At 35.3% G+C, this 25,625-nt stretch overlaps 1 protein-coding gene across 1 annotated transcript in view; it reads right to left on the bottom strand.

Annotated features, from left to right (window-relative positions):
- COL5A2 (collagen type V alpha 2 chain) overlaps positions 1-25,625 on the bottom strand; it is a 145,093-nt gene that overhangs the window by 46,439 nt on the left and 73,029 nt on the right. Inside the window, exons 4-16 of the mRNA XM_082630244.1 lie at positions 21,261-21,293; positions 20,149-20,181; positions 18,448-18,501; positions 13,338-13,448; positions 11,599-11,676; positions 9,679-9,723; positions 8,598-8,651; positions 8,126-8,179; positions 6,893-6,946; positions 3,925-3,978; positions 2,879-2,932; positions 1,929-1,973; positions 1,510-1,563 (exon numbers count right to left, since the gene is read on the bottom strand). Of these exons, the coding sequence (XP_082486370.1) occupies positions 1,510-1,563; positions 1,929-1,973; positions 2,879-2,932; positions 3,925-3,978; positions 6,893-6,946; positions 8,126-8,179; positions 8,598-8,651; positions 9,679-9,723; positions 11,599-11,676; positions 13,338-13,448; positions 18,448-18,501; positions 20,149-20,181; positions 21,261-21,293 (723 nt within the window). The remainder of the gene's footprint in view (positions 1-1,509; positions 1,564-1,928; positions 1,974-2,878; positions 2,933-3,924; positions 3,979-6,892; positions 6,947-8,125; positions 8,180-8,597; positions 8,652-9,678; positions 9,724-11,598; positions 11,677-13,337; positions 13,449-18,447; positions 18,502-20,148; positions 20,182-21,260; positions 21,294-25,625) is intronic.

Raw genomic sequence — 25,625 nt, 5'->3', positions numbered from 1 at the left:
TGGTCAGGGCCCTTGATTGGAGGGAATGGGACCTTGAAATTTGGCATTGGGATATCTTAAGAACTTTGAAATCTCAAATACCCTGAAGCCTCTGGGCCTACAGAAGTGGTCCTTCCCACCATTAACAGCTTATACTTCTCTCTTGCTTAAAGATGAAACAAAGGCCTCTCCTTTGGCAGACAACATATGCCACCACCACCACCACCTGCTCTCCTCCCCCAGCCACCAGACCAACAACTAGCATCAAGTCACAAAATAACTGCATTGAGGAAATGCTTTTTCTGATAAAAGAGTGAAGAGACTATATACCAATAAATCTATAAGTCCTATACATCATGTAGAGGCAGAATCCAAGAAAGAATGTATGGGACTAGGTCCTGAAGGTACTGAATCACAAGGGACAGGATATAAAGCTGGAGAATTTTAATGATTTGGAAGCACTCTCCCATAATACATATTTAACACCCTGATACAGACCCTGGGAAATGTTAACAGGGACAATAGTTCTTAGAAACTTGGAAAGAGCAATGGCACACACTAAGTGAAGCAGAAATGCTGGAACTTCCTGGGCAGATGGTAGAATAAAGCACAGAGAAGTGAACACAGTAGATTGGATATAGTATGTATGGCTGGATAAGGCAATAGCTGACTATATTCTACAATCTTCTCTATATTTCCAGAGGATACTCTGCCTGTAAGTGATAAAGAATGGCCTAGTGAGAGGGTCTCACTTCTCCTGAATCAAGGCCCTGACTTTGGTACCACTGAGAAGCACTAAGGTGGTTGTCTTCTATGGGGTAATAGTAGGGGATGCTATAAACCTGGGAATTTTAATTATAATGGGGATGATAGGATATCAAAATAACAGAGGCCAGGTGGCAGTCCTTAATTGTCAAAAGAAAAGTGGGTGAAATATAATGAACTGCAAGTTTGAAATATTAGCAAGTATAGCCCGACTTTCAGAGAGCTGTGATGAGAATGAACAAAATAACACCCCCCTCCAGATTCAAGGTGAATGGACAGACAGCAAGAGAATTTCTCAATCTGTACAATTAGGGAAGGTGATCAGTAGACTCTAATCTTTAAAAGGGTTTATTCACAGTACTTACCTTTTAGGATTGTGATGAATAAGAGATAAAGATATTTAGAAGAATGCTTGGCAGATAATAAGTGCTTGATAAATATTACCTGTTATTATAATGTGATTACTATTCCAAAGTCTATGATTCTCCATGCTGCTAAGTGTTTTTATTATTTCTTAAATTCTGTATTAAAATAAGTAGGCAACAAATGTACTTTGGTTATGTAAGATGTTAATGTTAACAGAAGGTAGGTGTAGGGTACAAGGGTACATGGGAACTCTCTTCTATTTTTGCAACTTTTCTGTAAATCTAAATTTGTTTCAAAATAAAAAGTATAAAAATTACAAAGTAGGCAACCAGTATATCATTCTCATTTAAAACGCATATTCAGTAAAGCATTTGAGAGAGTTGAAATACACATACTTACAGGAGCACCCTGTGGCCCAAGTCTCCCTCTCTCTCCTGGCATTCCTCTTGGGCCCTGCAGATGAGAGAGAAACATCTCTTGAAACATCTTACTTGAATTTCTAGGGTAGTTTGATTTCACTACTCAAATCAATCAAGACTCATTATAATTGGCCTAAATAGATTTCACTTAACCTAGCTTTAATGGCCTAAATCTACAATAATCCTGATTTGATCACTGGGTATGCAACAAATAAGAAAAACAATGTAACGCAGGAAGCCTTTTCTATTTGAAGGGGCAATTCTTACAGTGTGCTTGCCTTTCAGCTGATAATAAAGGATTACTTCACCAGCTAACATATGTTCTCTAGGTCTTTTTTTTTTCATTTAAACATTCTCTTAGTATAATCTAAAAAAGCAAAGAATTAAATTGATACATACCAGTGGACCCATGGCACCCATTGGACCAGTAGGGCCAGCTTCACCCTAAAGCAAAAATGAGATCATATTACAATATGAGAAACCTTCAATTGATATTCATATCATTCTGTTCCATGTGTGTGTTATTTTAAAGGTTTATTTTTCAAAGTGAGAATTTGAAAGGTATACTTTCAATGAAGGACCTCAAAATTCTGCTGTAACACCTTTTCTCAAAATACAATGGAAATTTAGTTTCTACAAAAATAAGTCTAAAATAAAATTGGGGATTTAAGCAAGATTGATAGAACTATCACACCTAGCCACGTTAATTAGAATTAAAAAACTATTTGTCTATGTCTGATACTTTAGGTCAAGTAAAATTTAGAAAGCTAAAATTGACTGTAATATTCCTTTAAGATCTCTTATAGGAAGCTTAGAAATAACAAATTTAAAGCCAAATGCTTTTCCACATATGTATTTCATCGTGCTTTCTACTAAAATGTCATCTGCACTTCCTGAATGTTCTCTTTCCCTCTAGAAGCATAAATAAATTTGGGAAAGAAATGATGGCCAAAAGGACCTAGAATTAAAAGGGTATTAAGTAATGGGACTAATGAACCATCTAAAACTCTCAGATATTTTTAAAGAAGAAAAAAGAGTAAATGTGTTTTAGAGGGTGGATTCATTGTGCATCTTTATATAAAGATAACAGCCATCCTACATTGGTAGAAACCCAGTGCCATGGTGGCTGTTCTTGGTGGCAAAATTAAGTCATGTTGTGTACCCTGCTAAATCGATTGCTACTCATCCATGAAAGATTATATTTATCTATTAAATTTACCTACTTAACTACTCATTTTTTATACTCCTCTTTCCTCCAGAACTATTTAAGGTGGTCCTGAAAAAAATTTTAGACTTGAAGCAGAACAGAAATGCTATAGTGAGGTTGTATTGAGATACTATACAATTACCTTGGAACCGATTGCTCCAACTTCACCTTTAGGGCCTTCAAGACCTTTGTGTCCCTGAGAAGAAAAATATAAATTTGTATTTTACTGCTTTTTTGAGCCTCAGAAATGTAAAAGAACCACAAATAAGCTCACAGAAAGCACCTTATGAAAACAGATCTCAGATTTACAGTTGTTACTCAAAATGTTTCCAAATTCTCAACCTTTTTTGAAAGTCTATTCAAAGAAAATTAAAGTAGGGTTTCCCTCTTTAAATAACATTTTCAATGTGCAATGTTCTCACCTTTCAAATTTTTGTGAGTTCATAGAAATTTATTTTATAGCAACGAATAAAAAACCTATGGTGGCCTTAGAGAAAACAAATAATTATAGAATTTATATAGTTATAAAATATGGTTTATATCCAGGAGTGATGTTCCAAACATTTAATAACTAATATAGGAGCAAGCATTCTAATCATAAGCTCAACCACTCAAAACAGAGGCCAGTCAATGTACACTGAGTGAATATCAACCATGCTTTCAGATAGATAGATAGATATGTAATTCCTATATATGTATGTAACATAATAGTTACATATTAATTATCCTGACTTATAAAGAGAGAAGCATTCTATAGACTTCCATGTCTGAGTTGGGCTGAGTTGGCTAGGCACCCCCTGTGATCTAGTGCACTTCTTAGTATTGTGTCATTTATTCTACTATGTAGTAATTGCCTATTTTCTTAACTGAATCTCATTAGCCTGAAGCTGAGAGTCAGCTTTGGGCATTTCTCATTTATCTCTGTTTTTTCTTTTATAGCACAGTATTCATAGTATTCACAGTATTACATAGTAAGAACTCAAAATACATTTGTTTATAGAATCAAATGAAATTCAAAGGAAATGTAAAAAAAAGCATTGTGATTTTGGTAACTGCAGATGACTACTACAACCACAGCCAGTTAAGGGCAATTGACAAATGGAATTGTAAAGATTTTGAAGATAATGCTCCCCAGACCCTACTCTAAAAGCCACAGTGTCTAAAAGGATTACAGAGGATTGAACTTACTCGGTGACCCTTCAGGCCTGGAAGACCAGGAGCCCCAGGAAATCCTCGAGCTCCCTGTTGAGGGTAAAAAAAAAACAAAAAACAGATAAGGCATTTCAGAGTCATTAACTGCATAATACTTTTTTTTCCAAAAAATATCTGGTACATAGTTTTTCACTAACAAACCTAAGAAAAAAAAGGAGAAGTATATGTTTACCTGTCAAAATACATCTAGGTGATCAAAAATTAGCAAGGCAAATGGAAACATGTCTTACACAGAGACACGGATTAATGCCAGGTATTGATTTGATGACATTTTTAAATTTTGAAATTATATCACTGTATTATAATTAATAAAGTATAAACAACAAGAAAATAAACCTGAGTCAAGCTGCTCAGTGTCTGAATCAAGTAGCTCAAGGTACAGGAAAAAAAATCCGAAGAACTTAAGGAAAACTATGCTTTCCCGCCTTTATATAGTGTTTTATTTGTGGTAGAAGAATAAATGTGTGTGTAGCAAACCAATATGATTTATTTTTTCTGAACTTCTAAGTATTAGCAGCAGAATATGATTAGAAAGATTATATTAAAGTGTGATCAGAAATTTTTTAAAATAAAATGTTCAGGAGAAGCTTGTGGATTTGTGATTGTTTAAAAAACTGAGAAAATGGAATATCCAACAGAAAAGAAAGTCAAGAAATATGAAGAGAATGGGTTGGTTCCTTGACTCAGCTTCTTCATTTCTGTTAATTCTATGCATCCTTCACCTAAGCATATCAAATAAAAAGAACAATAGAAATCAAACTAAATAAAATCCAAATGGCATGACTATTTTGAAACGATGCTTGAAACTTTTTCCTCATACCCTCTTAAAATAGATAAGGAACGAGTGACTTAATTATTCACTTATTCTGGTTGACTACATTGATTAGGTTTTGAACTGAATGCTATTAATACTGCCACCAGTAGACTGAGCACCTTGATAGCACAGACTGATGCTATCAAATATTATCAATTATTATTATTAATCTGCATATCCCTGGCACTTAGCCTTATGCCTTTGTAGTGGGCATTCAAGAATAAGCATTGATAAACAACTGAATGAAGAAATGGTTTAACATTCATCATCTTTTTCATCTTCTTGACATTCATAGTGCTTTTCCTAAATCTTTCTTAAGGAATTTCTCTTGTACTAGCACAATCTAACAAGCAAAATCCTTCTGTTCTGTATTATCATAGACTTTACTTAAAGTTAATTGAATGAATAAATAACTAAATAAATGAAATTTGTATGATAAAAGCAAAGCAATAATTCCTCTGCGACCTCTTCCAGGGAAAATGTTTCTGTAGTGTTTTCTAGGGGGTTATCATAGTAAGGGCACATCAAACCATGCTCTCTGAACAAATAAAGTTCTACTAATTCTTCTGTTTACACAGCCTGATTTAGGAATTCGTTCACTTCAAAAACTCCCTTTAAGTTTTTCCACTGGAATGCTCTCCTTTATTGAGATTCGACTCCCCTCCATCCTGAGCAGAAACTCAGTATACATCCATCTAATCCTATAGAGGAATTACTGAGCTATGTTATTTCAAATAATTAGTTAACTTTTGAGTTTTTGTGGTCTGCAAGGGAATTCTCATATGATTACATATCTCTAATATAACAAGAAAATAAACCAGATGTACTAGTGTTCATAAAATTTTTCTCATTCTGCTGACCCAAGACTGTCATCACACCCCAATCACACATCGTTGCATTGCACTCACAGAGTGCATCTGTGACATGTTGGCAGGGCACATTTCCTCCCCTTGGAGGGCCCACGCTGTGAGTAGGTGCAAGAGTGTAGCAGGGCAGGAGGTTCAAGCCTGGATTGGTTCATGTGGACATCTGTGCTAATGACTAAACCACATGTCTTTGTCTGCATGGACTTTTCAGGCTGATGGGGGAGGAAAGGAAAGAGAGAGCGGGGAGCTGGGGAACTGGTTTTGTGTTTGTAACGAAATAATCCTTACAGCCTTGTAAATTCCGTTAAAAGATCAGCATTTATTTGTTTAAAAAAATCCTAGCATTGAACCTCATCAATCTTCAGAAAGTAAAGGGAGAATAATTCAGTATTGTTGGATGTATTGGGTGGTAGAAACATTAGGATATTATCGGAAATATAATAAGTAGGAGGCCAAATCAGTTTAGGAGATTTTGGACAAGGAAAAAGTTTAAGAGCAGGAATGTTAGAACATTTTTACTTGCTTATCATTTTCTAATTTTCCCCATTGCCTGTGTAGTGTGTCCTAGGGGAGGGCCTATCAAAGTAATATGAGTGAAGAAAGAAAGGTGGGGTCAGAGTGTGGCCAAGTAGCCCAGGTCTTGAATTCTGGTGGAGCCAGTTGCCAGGGACTTCTCCCTGTAGTAAGCCAAGCGGGAAGAAAACAGCTGTATTAGGAGAGCTGGTGATCAGTACACCTTGTCATAAGATTTTAGGGGCCAGAACATCAATCAAGAATTTCAGTCAACAATAGGGTTTGGGGAAGCAGCCAAAGAGGAATCTTGTCCACAATTTATTGTTCTAGGATATAAAAAACAAATCAATAAACTCTTTAAAGCAGTTGTTTTCAACATATGAATAATACAAAACTAAAAATACTAAAAATATCTTTAAAAGATAAATGGGATTGATATGTTGTGAACTTTAAGTAAGTCAAGCTGGTGACTTAAATGAAAATCTGATACTCATTTTGGAAAGAATCCATGTTAGGTTATGATATAATTTTCTAGCTCTAGGAGGGTCATTCATATGGTGCCAATGCAAAGCAGGCAATTGGAATTAGCTATCACTCTGGCAAATCGTCCTGTTTCAGAATGACAGAAGAGAACATATCTTGGTGACAGTGCCTAATGCATGCACAGGCAATGAATTGCGAGTTAATTTTAAATGTTCTTTATTTTTTGAAGTTTGTCTTTACGTTGTTGTATTGATCAGTATAAACTTACCGGAGATCCTGCAAATCCTATGTCACCAGCGTTTCCATTTCTACCAGGCTCACCCTTAATGGAAAAAAAGCAAAGTAGAGGGAAGCAAAGAGGAATTAAAATGTTCTCTCCTGAGACTAAATGACAACTCAATTGCAGATAAAAAGTCTTACTTAGAAAGCTCATGCCCAGTGATCTAAGCAATGTAAGAACACAGCTCTATTCCTGATGGCAATCCATTAGAGCAAGTCAGTTTGTGGAGATTTCACTCATTTATCAGAAGAAGAAATAAATAAAAATTATACTGGTCTCACCTAGCTCACCATTTTATGAACATCAAAATTTGCACACACACATACACACACACACATGCTATGAAATTCTACATCAACATATAGCACTGAATTAAATAAATAGTGCTTCTTACAATGATATGTGCCATTTCTTTCTTGTGATGAAAAAAAGTTTAAGAACTACCAGAGGTAGTTTCTTTATGGCCAAATTCATTGTAATCCACTTAAATAAATCTCATGATACACAAAGAGAAAATATTTTCTTGGTTTAAATGTCACATAGACGTTGATGGTTTACCCATAATTTTAACCTCAACTTTGGTACAACTAACAAAAGAATCCAGAAAAGCAAATCTGTTGTTACACCCTGTTCTTTGTTCTTTGATCAAAGAACAGGGTGTTCTTTGTTCTTTGATCACATGTTCTTAATGTTAAAATCTGAAGTTTAGTCATAACCTTAATTAAAAATTCAATTAAAGAAATGAAGCATTTCTTCAGATGCTCAAAATTTCTTCAGTGCTCAGAATGAAGTATTTTGAGCATTGGAGAACAATACTGACACTATTTTACTAACACATTTAAAAAAATCCATTTAATGAGGGCCCCACAATGATGTTTTGGGATCAAAGCAATGTATTTTTCCTTAAGATCACTTCAAAAGCTCTAGTACCAAAGGTTGTTGCTATTGTGACAATTCTAGTATCTCATGGAGAAATCACAATGGAAAACCTGAAGAATGCAGGCAAGGATACAGTACCTAATAATATAATACCATCAAAATTAAGAGCACTTTTAAATTTTGTAAAATTCCATTCTGACTTCTCCAGTTTTTAGTGACTTTAATGACAGTTAGAAATGGAGGAAATGAAATGGGAACCAATGAATAACATTCATGTTAACACTGTAGCTACTTCTTAGCCTCTTTCAAAATTTCAAAGCAAAATGAAGAAAGGTAGCTTACATCTTCACCAGGTTTTCCAGGAGGGCCCTCTGGTCCACGTGTACCAAGTGGACCCTAATAAAAAAATGAAACAACACAAAAGGAAAAAAAAAGAATATTTACCTATATTTACTCATACCCATCAATGATATAATCCAAAATACGGCTGCAACAAATGAAAAATATCATAGGAAATAACTTTTTTAATATTCTGAATTTTATGTTGTATCTGTCAGATTATGTGCTCAACAGGAAAAAAGTTCACAAATGCAAGTATCTTAGCACTTTCTGCTGACCACATTCAAAGCCTCTGAATTTAAATACTCTGCCAAAAGAAACGTATAGCTTAAGCACAGTCCATAACAGAGGGCTCCTGAATTGGACTGGAATTTCTTGCCACATTAGGAAAGAGCTGGTAATATAAATAACTCATGACATCATTATAATGGTGGACCCATATTTAACTGGGTCTACATGCTTACTTGACATTTACCATTGGTCCAGGGTCACCAGGCTCACCAGGAGGTCCTGTAGGGCCAGTACCACCCTAAGATTGAAAATAAATTATACATCTATATATAATTTATGTATAATATGTAAGTTATATAAACAAACCAAAGAAAAACATAATACTAAATCCTACACTCTCTGCAGTATAATGCAATTGCTCAAAATGCTGGCTCTACCACTCTACACCTGTGTGACTTTGAGTGAGTTACTTAATCTCTCTATACCTCATTTCCTAATCTGTGAAATGAGAATAATATGGTGCCTACTTCATTAGGCTGCTATAGCTCTTCAGATAACTAATGCATGTTAAGAACCTAGAATAGTGCTGGCACAGAGTGAGTGTTCAATAATGGTAGTTATCTCCCTCTTCTCCTTCTTCATCAACTACAGTTGTCATTCACAATGGCAGTAATATAAAATAGCTTGAAGTAAAAGTCCACACACATGATAATGAAAATACAGTATCTTTGATTGAGCTAAGAATTCTTTTCTCTCTCTCTCTTGAAAAATCATTTCCTACTGCCTGTCAAATTGCTACAAACATTAAAATAGCGCTACATCACTATTTTATTGGTATTTGATAGGCTATAGAAAGAAAGTATAGTATTATATTCTTTTTAAAGATTTGATGGAGTGATCATCTTCACTGTTATTTTTAATAATACCACATGGTGATGTCCTATTCTGATTTCAGAGCTCCAGAGTTGGCACATAACTAAGTATGAGAATTTTCATAATTAGTTATGAGAACTAATTATGAGAATTTTCACCATGATATGAGATAATGATGGGTTATTTCAGAAGTACAGGCACATAAAAACTCTTTGTATTGGAGATCAGTAACATAAAGAAACAGATAATAAAACTTTAACATCATGAAGAGTCTATGAAAAACATACTGCATATATTTCTAAGTGAGTGAAAATTAACTGAATACATCCCATTCAGTGAGCATTAAAATATGCAATTCAAAGGCCAACCAAAAGCAGTCATGTTACAGAGGCCTTATTTATAAATTTTTCTTTTTTTACTATAGTATGTAATTTAATTATAAGAAGACTTACCTGCTGTCCTTGTAAACCTTGAGGTCCCCTTGGGCCAACAGGACCCTTAGAAACAAATGAGAAGAAAAGTTGCATAGTGTTCATGACAATTAGTTGAAACATTTCAAAAATTTTGAATCAGCTTTAGAATCTGGAAAAGCAAAGCTCTGACAGTGAAAAGGTGATGACGTTGTCCTTCTGTATTTACCTGGAATACAGCTAAATTCAAAAAGATTAAAGCTTGGGGCTTCCCTGGTGGCGCAGTGGTTGAGAGTCCACCTGCCGTTGCAGGGGATGCAGGTTCGTGCCCCGGTCCGCGAAGAGCCCACATGCCGCGGAGCGGCTGGGCCCGTGAGCCATGGCCGCTGAGCCTGCGCGTCCGGAGCCTGTGCTCCGCAACGGGAGAGGCCACAACAGTGAGAGGCCCGCGTACCACAAAAAAAAAAAAAAAAAGATTAAAGCTTGGGCAACATTTGGGGTGATTTTACACACACCTTCAGTGTCATACAAAGAAATAAAGAATGTGCCTATACACACCCAATGTCTTTGGGACAAGAACACTTGCATTGCTTAAGGGGTGGTTCTATTAAAGCAGAGCATCCAACACAGAAAAACCTTGGCAAGGATAAAGTCGTTATCAAACTGTCTATTTCATTCTTCAGCTTCACAGCAGCTAACTCTTATAACTTAAAATGAGCAAGTTGAATTAAAGGCTTATGAAACTATCAATAATAATGACTAGATTATTTTAAATGTAAGTTTAAAACAATCTGGGGCACTAAGTTTTCTGGGTTAATTTCTTTCTTTCACAACATACACTTAAAGTATCCACACAGGCTTTCCCCATTTAACCATGAAATGATTATGCTGAGGCTTAACAAAAGGAAGAAAAGGAAAATGCAATTTTAAAAATTATTAATAAATGTCTATGTAATTTTTTAAATGTCACACTTTAAAAGGTGAAAGCAATTAAATCAAAATCTAGTTTGTTCTTATGGCAAAAACTTAAATTTTCATTTTGGATTGATCAGATATTTAGCTAGTAAGAAAATAAAAGCTTCATTTAAAAAAAATAAACATATGTAATTTCAACTTCAAACGGTTAAAAACTCATATATTTCAGAAAAATATTCCAAGTTAATCATTGAATGAGACCATACTGCTACTGACTTAGAATGTATATAAACAACAATGTTTAAGTGACTTAAAATATATACAAATAATGTTTAAGTTATTTGCTGGCTTTAAGGATGGGTAGAAGGGGTGTTTATGCAGTCTGACTTTACATTGTCTGAAATGTCATTAATCTGGGATGCCTTTGAATTATGTTATGAGCAAAAAAGCATGGAGAAGTTGCTTTGAAAAGTGTTAATTTATTCAATGAAATTGCACTGCTCCAAATACCCAGGTTAAAATACTTAGCCAGAGAAAATGGGAATCTTTCTAGCTGCTGAAGAAATTCAAAAGAGAATGGGGATGGCCCAGTGCATAAATTTTAGAGTTGTTGGCATAAGGCAACCAGAGAGTATTAAGATAAATAGGAAATAATAAAAACTCAGAGCGATAAAACTTCTCATTTCAAAATTTTTTCAAATAACTTTCTAACGGTACCATAAATTTTTTTTTAATTTTTAAAAAGTACAGTTTTTGTTGAGGTGGTGGTGGTTATATGTTTTAAAATTCTTTATTTTCTTCAAATAGTAAGTGAAAAATACAGACAGCCCTTTATTAATGTAGACAAATATTTTGCATAGTTATGAATGGAAAACCATTGGGCTTTTAACTGGTACACACCAGGGTTTGATAAATAAATTGAATGAATGAATGGATGGATGGATATGTTTTAAGAAGACACATATCACTTCTTAACTAGCCAACTCAAACCTTTCTGCACAATGGTTTTTCCAAAGTACTTTGATTATCAGTAAAATCTGAACTTACCACAGAGCCAGGCATCAGTCCTACTTGACTCCCAAGTCCAGACTTTTCATCCAACCCAGCCATCTGAGCTGAAAACGGCTGTAAAAGCAATGTGTTGACATTATTTCCACAGTAAAAGACATATATCAACATACTTTTTAAACTGAGAAGTGTACATTCTCTGGGATCCTTAAAGAATGGCTCTTCTGAGAATCATTTAAAACTTTTGATTTAAAGCAAGGAAAAAGGTTCAAGCTGTTTTTCATTGTATGTGTTTTCGATTAAACAATCTTCCTCGGGGTATTTTATTACTATGTTGCTTCAGAATAACTACTGTAATGGGCCAAATGTCTGATACTTGATAAAAGCATGGATCATTCTTTTTTTTAAAAAAAAAAATTATTTATTTATTTATTTATGGCTGTGTTGGGTCTTCGTTTCTGTGCAAGGGCTTTCTCTAGTTGCGGCAAGTGGGGGCCACCCTTCATCGCGGTGCGCGGGCCTCTCAGTATCGAAGCCTCTCTTGTTGCGGAGCACAGGCTCCAGATGCGCAGGCTCAGTAATTGTGGCTTACGGACTTAGCTGCTCCGCGGCATGTGGGATCTTCCCAGACCAGGGCTCGAGCTCGTGTCCCCTGCATTGGCAGGCAGATTCTCAACCACTGCGCCACCAGGGAAGCCCAGATCATTCTCATAAGTATTTAGCCGGTCTAATCGACTTCAGGTTCAAATCTCTTTATCTGATTTTCTTCCATGGTTAGAGCATGCCAAGCGTCTGAACAAAACCTAAAAGTGCCTTTAAAACATTTGTCCTAAAGATTCCAGATTCCATTTCAGAATATTTTACTTAGATGGTATTCTTCTTTGTTTGTGGCCAACTTTAAACTGTACTTATATAAGCTGATTACAATTTTACAATCCTTTTAATGAGTCCCTGAATGTTCCAAAATTGGCAACAGTTTTACCTACTGTCTTTCATATCTAAAAATCTCTGGTAATCCAGTTGACCAAAACTGCCCATACTCATTCCAGGAGTTCTATTAATTTCCAAATTTTAGTGGGAAAAGAATGTGCGTATTGTTTTAAAAATAAACTGGCAATTCCTTCTACAATGTGTTGAAAATCAAATGTAAAAAATTGTTGTAAAAGAAAAATCATATTTCAGGGTTCCATAAGTTCCCTTGTTGGGCTATGCAATCCACTCATAAATCCCGTCTCTGCCGCTAAGAATTCAAAGAGGCAGGTGTAGAAAGACACTTTGTTTTATGTTACTTCCGGCAGGAAACTGATATTCAGGAAATAACCAGGTAGCATTTTTAGTGTCAACTCAGTGGCTCTTTCATATACATCATCCTGGATGTGTCATCCTCGCTTGGTGTAGAGGACATGACACAGATTTTGTCAACATCCTGAGCCTAGAGAACAAAGGATAAGGACATATTTCTCTCATCAATTCATAGTGGGAACAATATTAGTGGTCCTTCAGAATCAACAGAAAGTGCAAAATTCCAATGACCAGGACTGACATTGAGAAATACAAATAATTTGAAGCAGCACTTTTAAAAAGTGCTACTTTGAATTTTCCAACAATTCCCTGTGGATTTCCTAGTTTTATTGTTATACACAGCAGTATTGTGTTCACTTAAGCTTCTCTTGAAGTCAAGGGTCAACATCTGAACTAACACAATTTAAAATCATAACAATAAATCAAAAACTTAATATTTTATCTAAAGATGATATTGAACAATGCACACATCTCACCCTGCTCATGCCATCGGGTCCTGGGTGAGATGGATGTCCGGGAGGTCCTGGGGCACCTGGTTGACCAGGAACACCTGGTTCTCCATCAATTCCCTGAGGACCACGAGGACCCTGGAAAAATAAGCCAGTAGAAATTCGAACCCATTGCCAAATATGTACTTAGTAGAAAGCAAAAACCAGACTTCTTGATGGAGATAAAGTGTTCATTATTTTTTTAAAAAATAGCAACCCAGCCACCTACAGTAATTTCATCAGCTATTCCAACACTGCGGCTTTCGGCCCTGGTCACAGCCTCTACCACCGGGATATGGTACATTCTGGGTAAGAATTTTACTCTTGATGTGTTAAATCCCCAGTAATGAGCCTTCTTGAAATAATTATAAGAGTGTATTCAGTTCATCAGTATTCTAGTATAAGCTTCCTTATTTGGTTGAGTTTTGCTGTTCAGGGTATCTCATCAACGATTTCTAAATTCATTTGTCTGTCTTAGATTAAATTAACTGTGTATGTTCTTGCTTAACTTTCCCCCACTTAAAAAAAGAATGTGATGGATCCTTGATTGGGGTTTGTGGTTTTTCTCATCTTTCTAATTTTTGAATGCTTCACATAGTTCCTGGCTCATAGTAGACACTCAGTATATGTTTATTACATTTTCACATTTCAATCCTCTTTACTCTAGTACTTGAAGTCTGGCACACTTTATTTTCCCTACTACTCCCAAAGGTAGTCCAGACCAATGAGAAGTAGAGGGAAAGGCATGGGGACTCAGCCAAGTCTACTTCTCAGGGCAGTGAGCAATGAGTTGTAGCTGCTGAATTCCACCCTCCTCCTAGCCCACATTCTGAAGGCAGGTTGGGGAACAGCCACGTCCTCAGTTCTGGAAATGCTCCGTCCCCTAACCTCATCATTCCCACAAGCCTTGTTAACTATTTTATGGCTTTTTAACCATAGAGATTCTTAACAGGACCAAAGAAAGGAAAGGAAGGATGAAAAAACTCAATATACTTTTACTAATTAGAAGCAGGGATCAAGAAAAATATGGTAAGTGAGTTAGAGTTTAATAGTAAAAGAATCTTCTCATGCCTAAGCATGAGGATATCTTCCAGCCCACAATAAGCAAATATGAGCTGGTACAGCAGAGGGAATAAATGCAGGACAAGCAGAGGGGGAAGAGGGGGCAGTTTGCATATGATGGTTTGGGGGAGGGTGGCATAATAGCTATTCAGAAATTTAATTAATATATTTAAACATTCATGTTTGACATGTTTATTTCCTGGAGTAGTGGAATAATTAAGCAAATTTATGTGTTCAAATAGAAGTAGATAGCTTAGCCTGAGAAAACTCACATTTTGAAAACTAATTTCTCAGAAAGTTATTCTCATCCTTTAAAAATCAAACCCCTTCTGACTCCTAAACCACTAACTATTCACTGCACTCTTTTTTCATAAAGAGTATAGTAGTATAGTATATATATATATACTATATATATATAGTATATATATATATAGTATATATAGTAGAGTAGTCTGACCTACTCAGGCTACTACATGTGGAAAACTCTTAATGTATTTTTAAAACGTGAAATTGTTAATTGATAACCAGGTTTGGTTAATACAAAATATGAGCTAAAACATTCTCTCTGCTCCCAAAGAGATTTCCAAAGCAAGACCAAAAACTACATTTAGTTCCAGTGCAAGTAGAGAGAGGTTTGGGCAATATTAATCCTCAGAAACTTGTGTCTTTTCCCCAGCCCTGTGTGATTAAAAATCATGTTGCAAAGTCTGCTCTGAAGACAGTTCACTTTTTCATTGACTTCATGGTGCATTCTGTGCCTCCATGGTATCTCCTCTAAATAGCCTACATGATTTACTTTTATAAAAATTGAGATTAAAATTAATAAAAACTTGTGAAAATTATCCAAAATTAAGTGAACATAATAAGATTATAAGTGAAAATAAGAAAAAATATTATAATACATGATATTTTGCTGATAAATATTTAAAACAAAAATTATAACTTTAGAACACATTAAAATATATACTTTCATATTTCCAAGTGTGCTGAATCACATAAGTTTTATATTAAGGTAAGTATTCTATTTATAATCATTCCTTCCCATCCCCCAGGATACTCCACTATCTCAGGCAGCAATCCACAATAAAAAGTACTTGTACATTGCCACTAGGTGGCAACATTTAAACATTCACAAATAGAAAGGAATAATAATGACCCCAAATTGTAAAGAACTTTATTCACTGATGGTTAGTAATATCTCTCTCTCTCTCTCTCTCTCACACACACACACACACACACACTATGAAATGTTAGAGTTGGTAATAACTGGTGTATTCCCCATTTTACAGATGAGGGAGGAGACCTATAGACGTTGTGTCTCGTGCAATTAGAACTCATCACAGTATTGACCGTCCACCTCCTGACAGGTTGCTAGTTTGTCACTATGAATTTACCAGGACAATACACTTAAAACTAAGGATATGTGATGAGCGACAGTCATTTTGATCATTGGTTAGTAATGAGGGCTTCAAGATAGTATCTCTGTATCAGCAGATCTCAATCTTAAGCAATTTGCTCCCCTCCCCCACTCCCCACTGCCAGGGGACATTTGGCAACACCAAGACACGTTTTTATTTGTTCCAATTGTACGAGGGAGGGGGGCAGGTGTTTCTACTAGCATCTAGTGGGTAGAAATCAGGAATGCTGCCAAACATCCTACAATGTATAAGGAATGATCTGGCCCCAAACATCAGTGGTGTTAAGATTGAGAAACTGTGCTCTACTTCACGAGCTTTTGTAGTGTTTGATGGTAATGAAGTAAGGGGAGAAAAATGGTATTTATGACTGCAGTACCAGCCTATATTGTGTCAGCCACAGCTTTTGTCCAGGTAAGCATCTCCTGCCAGTCTTGGGACCTGAAGCAAAACATTCTACCTGTAGGTATCTTATGACGTCATGCCAGTATCTTGAAAACAGCCCTGGTGGGAGTATTTACACCAGGGAAATCAGCAAAAGCTACAGGCATATTCTTTTTTTAAAAACACCTTTATTGGAGTATAATTGCTCTACAATGGTGTGTTAGTTTCTGCTTTATAACAAAGTGAATCAGTTATACATATACATATGTTCCCATATCTCTTCCCTCTTGCATCTCCCTCCTTCCCACCCTCCCTATCCCACCCCTCTAGGTGGTCACTAAGCACCGAGCTGATCTCCCTGTGTAATGCAGCTGCTTCCCACTAGCTATTTTACATTTGGTAGTGTATATATGTCCATGCCAATCTCTCACTTCTTCCCAGCTTACCCTTCCCCCTCCCTGTTTCCTCAAGTCCATCCTCTACGTCTGCATCTTTATTCCTGTCTTGCCCCTAGGTTCTTCAGAAGCTTTTTCTTTTTTTTTTTTTTTAAATAAGTCAGTCATTAAACATTTACCATCACACCACTGCTTGCTAGGATTAAGAGAGGAACAGATTTCCTACTTGGGTATCTGCCAGGACTGTCTTGCTTGATTCCAGGTAAATACTCCTCACAGTTTTACACACACACACACGCACACAATTCACATTGATTGTCTCAGACTTAACCAAGACAGGAAATGGAGCACATAACATACTAAGTCGAGAAGAGAAGAGTAAGAGGACTGAGGAGTAGATTCACTGAATCCTAACAGAAATTCTGGAATTCCAGCAACTAATTTCCACAGCAACTTCTACCTAGACTTAGGACTCAGTTTTATCAATTATTCTGGGCACAAGTACATTGATACACAGTGTTTTCTGCATGACCACCCACCCTCCACCCAATTGAAGTCATCTTCCACCTGTCTCTGTCATTCTAGACCCTGGACAGACATCTGAAGATCTACCGACAGCATTTAAGCTACCAACACTGGTGAGGCAGCTCAGCAGAACAGCAATGAAGAATGGGCCATAAGGGAAGGGAATTGGGACACAGCTTTGCTGCCCACCTACATGGCTATGAACTCCTTCCTTGGGGCCACTGTCATGTACCTGCATACCTGCAAATACCTTCCATAACTCCAGCTGCGGTTTGGAAACAGTACTGGCATCACCCTATACTTGGTGAAATGTGTAGAAGCAAAGAACAGTATCAAAGATGAAACCACTGGCAAGAGTTCCTAGTGACATGATCTAAAATATGTTTTTTCCTTATTTATATATTTAAGGTTGTTTGTTCCTTCCTTGCTCATCTATTTTTCCCATTTAGATATGGATAAATACATCTTTGGAAGGTTAAAAATCCATAGAGAGTTAAATTTTAGTAGATCTCATTAGACAGAAAATTAAGCAGCAGAAATTTTTCTGATTGTAACACAGATAACGACAGCAATATACAAATTCATCTAGGTATTTAGTACATAAAGCACATAAGTTTTTGAGGGTGAGATATAAAAAAAGCAAAAGAATTGCTATAGTAGGACTTGGTAATAAGAGAAAACATTTGGCACGTATTATATAATAACCTCATGTCTTATCTCAAGAATATAGAATTGATTATTTAAATTTAAAGATGTTCCCTTTGGTAATGAATTTGTTGATGTTTAAAATCACTCCTTTGATAGCTCCGCAGCAGCTGCCCAGTGAAAAAGGCAGTGTTACTTGGGAAATAAATTCATTATACAACCACTTGAAAGAAAATATTGTCCTCTAATAATTTCTTGTTCCTTTATCCTATTTGGTTATTCCTGTAGCAACCACAGATCACAGAACTTGGGTGTTTTATCTCAACAATGCATTCTTGGCATTGTTTAGTCATGATTTACAACTTCTGAAAACAACATGAGGTACTCATTATGTCTCCTTAGATTCTACTTTATTTTAATTTGACCCTCTAAAGGACAAATAAATATCATCTGTGTTATCTAAGATGTTAGGTAATTATTAGCATGTGATGCTTTCCTCTGAATCAGGATCGATACACAATTACCTCATGACCTGAATTCTATGTCACGTTTAATAGAAGTGAGAAAGGAACGGTGCCACTGGCTCTTTGGTGCATCCAGGGAGCTTGGTGTAGACAGGCTTATGCAGTACACAGTACAATTCGCAAAAAGGGAACTCCACTGCCAACTTACAGGTTTTCCTTTTGGGCCTCTCTCTCCTCTTGGTCCTTGTGATCCTGGAGGTCCCTAAAACAGAAAACAATGGTTATGCCTGCAAAACACATATACTTCAGACATTTTTGTTTTAAAGGTTTACTGATATAAGAAAATTGGAAAACAGAAATATCACACTTTTTAAAAATTTCATTCAGTTGAAGACTACAGAAAATAAACCCATGTGCATATAAAAGCTCTGTGTGCATAGAAAGGCTGTTTTTTTTTTAGTACTGAAGCTTAAAGACTTGAAAAGAAGTGTAAAAACGTGGTGCCCAATGAGCTGTATATACTAGTTTGAACAATAACTGTAAATTTGTAAGGGTTGTTTTTTTTTGCTGTCTTGTTTTAGACACAAAAACTTACGATTCAGATTTGAGAACTACAAAATCATACAAACTCCAGATTTCCAATTTTCTGACGGAATGTATGAGTTCATATTGGTACATGATATCCCAAACTGTTCATCACTATGCAAGTTGCTGATGAAAGCAATGGAAAGAAAGGCCTCTTCTTCTACTATTAATCTGTGTGCCTTCAAGTATCTAGTATCTTTTTTTAACTTGATTTAGAATATTGCATCATCTCCATCGTATATTTAAAATCCACTGAGAATTTTCCAAATGGTAATTGCAGTTATTTCTCCATTAAAATAACAAATGATTGGGACTTCCCTGGTGGTCTAGTGGTTAAGAATCCACCTTCCAGTGCAGGGGGCGCGGGTTCGATGCCTGGTCGGAGAACTAAGATCACACATGCAGCGGGGCAACTAAGCCCGCGTGCTCTAGAGCCTGTGAGCCACAACCAGAGAGCCCGCACACCACAACTAGAGAGAAGCCCATGCACCGCAATAAAGAGCCTGCGTGCTACAACAAAGGATCCCACATGCCACAGCTAAGACCCGATGCAGCCAAATAAATAAATATATTTTTTAAAAATAACAAATTATTATATTTCAAAAGTGGCATTTTGTGCTGATATCTTAAATTAACCTTTTTTTTTCCAGAAAATGGCAGTTGCCAGGAGAATTTTATTTCTCTTCAAAAGAGTTTCAATCGAGTTGTAAAAATCAGACTGTTCATTTACTCAAGTCAACAACATACAGTATTGTTTAAAAGCAAAAGCTTCAGAAGGACTATAGCAGGTCTGTTAAAGTGTATCAGTATTTCACTTATGTTAATTTAATGTGTTTTAAAATTTATAGGAATTGTGTGTGTGTGTGTGTGTGTGTGTGTGTCTTATCCATCTGGTTACCTGTGAATGCTACCACTAATCCAAACCTGAAATCAATAGTCGTAATTTTACGCTAAACCAGAAATATGCTATCTGATGCATAATTTCTCAACTCTAATGTAATATATAATTTAATTTTATAGTAACAGATGAAATTAACAGTTTGTTTCATTAAACAGATAAAAGGAGTCTACCCTTAATCACTGTCAAACAACAGACTAATATGCCCTAATTTCAATGAGTACAGTTAACCTAATTAGGGTTCATCAATATCATTCACTGTGGCAAAGGAATTCTTAAACTTGAGGATGTTTCAAAACGAAATGTTTCAAGAAATCAAGCATCATTATTTTATAGTCTATTGTCTTTTCATAGATATAATATCCATAAAGATTCAGTATCTCAAAGAACTTAAGACTACCATGAATATTGGAGGAAACTACTTACTGAGGGTCCTGGACGTCCACGTATGCCTGTTACCTAAACGATAAACAAGATAATATGTAAAGATAAAGTTTCTAAAGAGTTTTTGAAAACTTAATAGTCTAACAAATAAGAATAACAACAAAAGCCCAGTGAATGTTTTTAGAACAAATAGATGTTGACAGTTGATGCCCATTTCCTCCTTGCCTATAAAGCTAAGACTTTAAACTCTAATATAGGGAGGCAGTACTGGTATAGTGATTGAGAGCACCAATCCTGGAGCCAAGAGGCCTGGGTTCAAATCCTAACTCCATCCCTTCCCTTACCAGTTGTATGACCTTGGACTAATTAATTACCATCTCTGTACTCAAGGTTCCTCTTCTGTAAAATGGTGATAATGATTATGAAATTACCTCCCTCTCAGAGTTGTTGTGAAGACAAACAAATAAATATTTGAAAAGCACTTAAAACAGCACCTTAGACATTGTGTTTTTAAATGAAAGAAAACAATATGAATGGTTTACTTTTTAGGGAATCTTTGTTAAAGACAAGCCAATTTAAAAGCAAAGCAAAAATGCAAATATTGTCAAATAAATCAACATGTTATGCTTTTGTCTTGACAAAATGATGATAACTCCTTTAAAATCTAGGAGAGTGGTGAAGAACTTTCATCCTCTTTAATGATATACTTTTTGATCATCTACAAGTCTAAATAACTCTTAAGAAATCTTATACACTATGGAATTTAAATCAGGATAATGGCATAACATATTTCCAGAAGTGTGGCATATTAAATCATGCCTTTCCGTTTGGATTATATGGCTATTTATACTATAAAAAATGTATATCTTAACTATCACTTTATATTCACATACATTATATTTAATTTTGTAAAACCCTGATTTACACCTTTAGTCATGCGACAATAAAAGTCAGGAAATTGTGAAAAATAAACATGAAATATTGTATTAAAGAATTGATCTATTTTGGTTTGCTTCTTTTATACTAAAAACTTGGTTATAAAATAAATTCCTTGTTTTTGAAAGTATGTATATAAGCAATAATATATCAATACAACAAGTCTATAACTAAGTTTATCAATGGTACATGAAAGCTGTATATACATATATACTTACAACAGGCACTAATCCTGGTTCTCCTTTTTGTCCCTATGAAACAAAATAAAAGTTCAATTAGCAAAATATGTGGCTTGTTGAGCATTAACATGTCATATTAGAATATTCCATGTAAACACTGGAAATTTCTGTGTAAGAAAGGTAAAAAAATAAATTGAGAAAAAAGTTAACAATCAATCTTTAAAATATTTAGTCAGACATTATTCATGAAAAAAACACTACTTATCTCAAAGACATGAAAAGAAAATTAATCCAATGTGTGAAATGTGTAAAGTTGTTTCCCTTCAATTTTTACAGTAAACAAAGAGAAAATCCAGAAATGTGGACATATTTGAATTTTCACATTCATATTACATGCCACCTAGCTTTTAGTAACCTATCAGATGCCATTCCTGAAACACCTGCCATCCTCTTTTTTTTTTTAACTCATGGAAGAATATGAGAAATAACAAGAGATGTATGGCTGTCTTTTAAGAAAAAAAAAAAGGAAAGAAAAGAAAGGACATAATAATATTAGTCAGGTAATTATCAATATCTGTGGAAAATCTAGAAAAAACATTAACTGAACAGGAAAGTAAAAAATAACACAAGAAACTATCATAACTTAAAGTCAGGAAGTTTAATTTGCTCTTATAATAGATGTAGCTAACACAATAGATATAGATGGAATTTCTTTTGATTCTTAGAATTTTAGATTATCAAAAACTGCATTCTTATAGCATGATTTCAAGTATATAGTTTAAATAATATTGGATGAATTGTATCCTTATATACCTCTACTGTATCACGTACTTGCTTGTATTATTTATTTCAGAATTTGTCTTCTAACAGATTTTGGTCTCCCCAAGGTCATGATTATGTCTACTTTATATTCTCAGCTGGACACACAGAAGTTCTCAATAAATTAATTAATATATTAATTTTCATTAATACACTATGAAAAATGTTTTTTCCTAGGCAATTACAGAGAATGAATGCATTGAGGCTTATATCCAAACTATAGAAAATGCAACGATAATAAATTCTCTTTTATTAAATTTCTCCTTTTACATATACTGTTCTTATATCTGATTATATAAAGAACATGATTTCATAGTAGGGAATTGTTAAATAGAGAAAACAGAGAGATAAACTAAATATCATACTCATGCCCACGAGATAATCACTGTTAACATTCTGGTAATCTGAGTTTTCCATCATGTACCTGAGCTTGGTTTACCTAATCAATGCCTCAGTATTTTACTCTTAGATTTTGTCTTCATTTAAAACATTATTTTACAATCTTGACAGTCTTAATGGCGGACTCAATGACAGAACAGTACCCTGATCGTACTTGCTGATTCTAATGCTGAGGCAGCTAATACTCATGAAGTCAGGAATAAACTGAGAACTCAGAAGTATTGCAAATGCATTGCAGCTCTATTTACAATAGCCAGGACATGGAAGCAACCTAAGTGTCCATCAACAGATAAATGGATAAAGAAGATGTGGCACATATATACAATGGAATATTACTCAGCCATAAAAAGAAACGAAATTGAGTTATTTGTAATGAGGTGGATGGACCTAGAGTCTGTCATACAGAGTGAAGTCAGAAGGAGAAAAATAAGTACTGTATGCTAATACATATATATGGAATCTAAAAAAAAATGGTTATGAAGAACCTAGGGGCAGGACAGGAATAATGATGCAGATGTAGAGAATGGACTTGAGGACACAGGGAGGGGGAAGGGTAAGCTGGAACGAAGTGAGAGAGTGGCATGGACTAAAATATACACTACCAAATGTAAAATAGATAGCTAGTGGGAGGCAGCCGAATAGCACAGGGAGATCAGCTCAGCGCTTTGTGACCACTTAGAGGGGTGGGAGAGGGAGGGTGGGAGGGAGACACAAGAGGGAGGAAATATGGAGATATATGTATATGTATAGCTGACTCACTTTGTTATAAAGCAGAAACTAACACACCATTGTAAAGCAATTATACTCCAATAATGATGTTAAAAAAAAAAAAAGTATTGGAAATGGCTCTACAGAGGCAGGAGGATGCTTCAAGGTAGACTGAAGCACACCTACAAAAAGACTAGAGGAATAGGGGATCAACACATATGGGAGGCAAAGTAGAACAGGCTTATCTCTCTGCTAACTTCTAGACTAGGTCTTTCCATTTTTAACATGAAAGTAATACAAATTAAGAGCTAAAAGAGCTTTTAAGAGCTAAAAGCTAAAAGCTAACCTTTTAAGAGCTAAAAGAGCTTTCTGTGAAATACTAAGATAATTTTAATTGTTCAGAGAGGGTATGCAAATCTGTGTCCAATAAATAAAGGAGTTTATGAGAATGATACTGAAGAAAATGTTCCTTTTAGGAACAAGTCTAGAAAAACAAGTAAGAAGGGAGGAGAAATTATTTCAGGCAAAATTAGAAAAATGAGCCTCCTATTGTTCCACAATACTTGATATGGGATTAAATGTTCTCTTATCAGGTTCTGATAACAAATTTATCTAATGATTCGATGATATTTCTTATTTTGGAAATAAGCCACATATGTAAATATTTGTTGCTTTTGTTAATATGGGCTTTGAATAAATCAATTTATGTGGAATGATAATTTTACTAAATTTGATTTCCATACCCCTGGGAAACATAAAATTTAAGTACTCAGATTCAGATGAGAATTACAGTTTATTTTACTTCTCATCTGTTATTCATCACTTAATGCTCTGTGGACATGCCTCATCACTTTTATAGCATGCCGTTACCATGGAAGCAGTCACAGCATTTTTCCCAGCATCATGTCATCTGTATTATTTGCCTCCTACAGGATTTTAACAAGGGCTCAGTAATTATTTGGGGGTTAACATGAATGAATGAATGAATGAATTATAAATAAAAATCAATTTTATATAAACCAAGCACAAAATGTATTTATACAATATTACTCTGCTCTCATATTTCTGATGACGCTTGATAATAAATAACAGCATCATGAAGATAGTAGCACATAACTAGAGCATGCTAAATTAACAGCTGTTTTGAGTGTGTCCAGCTGTCCCATTCCACCTTTGGGAAAAGGCAGTAAACTAAGTGACATAGCCTGACAGTTGTCCCTCAGCAAATTGGGTGATTACTAACCAAATCAAATTGATTACATCAGGGCAGTTCTCACCGTCAGTTCTTTATTTATTTCACAGATTGTTTATCTATGTACCTACCTATTCACCTATCTGTCTAGTTTGTTTGAGGCCTATACTCACACCTTTATGTTTCATATTTTTATAGCTTTCAGATGTAAATTAAATGTGACCTGGAATCTGTAGTCCTTCGCCTTTAACATATATTCAAATGTAAATAGCTTCAGTGATATTTATGTCAAATAAGACAAATTTATGGTGTTGCCCTCTGAACCAAAAAATGTAAAGGTGACAAGGACCTCCCCTTGATAGATAGCATCACTTTCATTTACCATGAAGGTATTGCATTGCATTATCTGATTATCACTTTACCAAAGTTCCACTGCATGCAGAGGCAAAGAATTTAAATTTGCTGTCTAAAATCTGCCATGAAAATTGGGATGCCTGCTCATTTCCATTCTTGATTCCTGTGCCCAGACCATCTGGATAAGACCAGAGCAAATTCCATAGTTTTCAACTTAACCAGAAAACGGAGAGCACTTCCAAGGGAATGGAACTCTCTTCACTGACTGGGATTACCCATGTCCAGATGACAAGTGGCTAAACCAGCCAGCTGTACCAGGGTCATGGCTATACCCCAATATTGTCCTCTTGAGTGTAAGGCTTGTCTCTCGGATTAGATTTTAGGCTCCTTGAACATGAAGAAGGGGAGAGAAAGGAAGGTAATATGTGTTTGGCAAAACGTTCAATTAATTCTTTTAAATGAATCTTTACTTCCCAATCAATGGGCGAGAGACCACGATTCCACTGAAGTAGAACTAATACCCTCCCTTCTCTTCCTTCCTTCCTTCCTTCCTTCCTTATTTCCTTCTGTTAGACATTCATTAGACATTTAATATATTAATTAGACCTTAATAATTAATTAATTAGACATTAATTAGACATTTTATATATAAGGTATATACTAAGTACTGTGATAAAGGCAAGTAATACAAAGGTTAATATGACACAGTCTCAATCCCTAAGGGATTCACAAACTTCTGGAAGAAACATTTATTAGCAAAAATTAACAAAGTGAATAAAACAGAGGCATCTATAATCTATAATAAAAGTAGTTAAACTGTGCTCATATATTTATATTTGTGTGGTACTTTATACTTTACAAAAGGCTTTCAAACACTTCAAAGCACAGTCCTATGTGGATAGCATTAGAATTTTAAAAATTTATAAAAATGA

The sequence above is a fragment of the Mesoplodon mirus genome (genome assembly GCF_964341445.2).
Source record: "Mesoplodon mirus genome assembly, chromosome: 8".
NCBI classification, from domain to species: Eukaryota; Metazoa; Chordata; class Mammalia; order Artiodactyla; family Ziphiidae; genus Mesoplodon; species Mesoplodon mirus.
The sequence above is the reverse complement of the archived record's forward strand: the minus strand, read 5'-3'. Positions and strand labels throughout refer to the sequence as shown.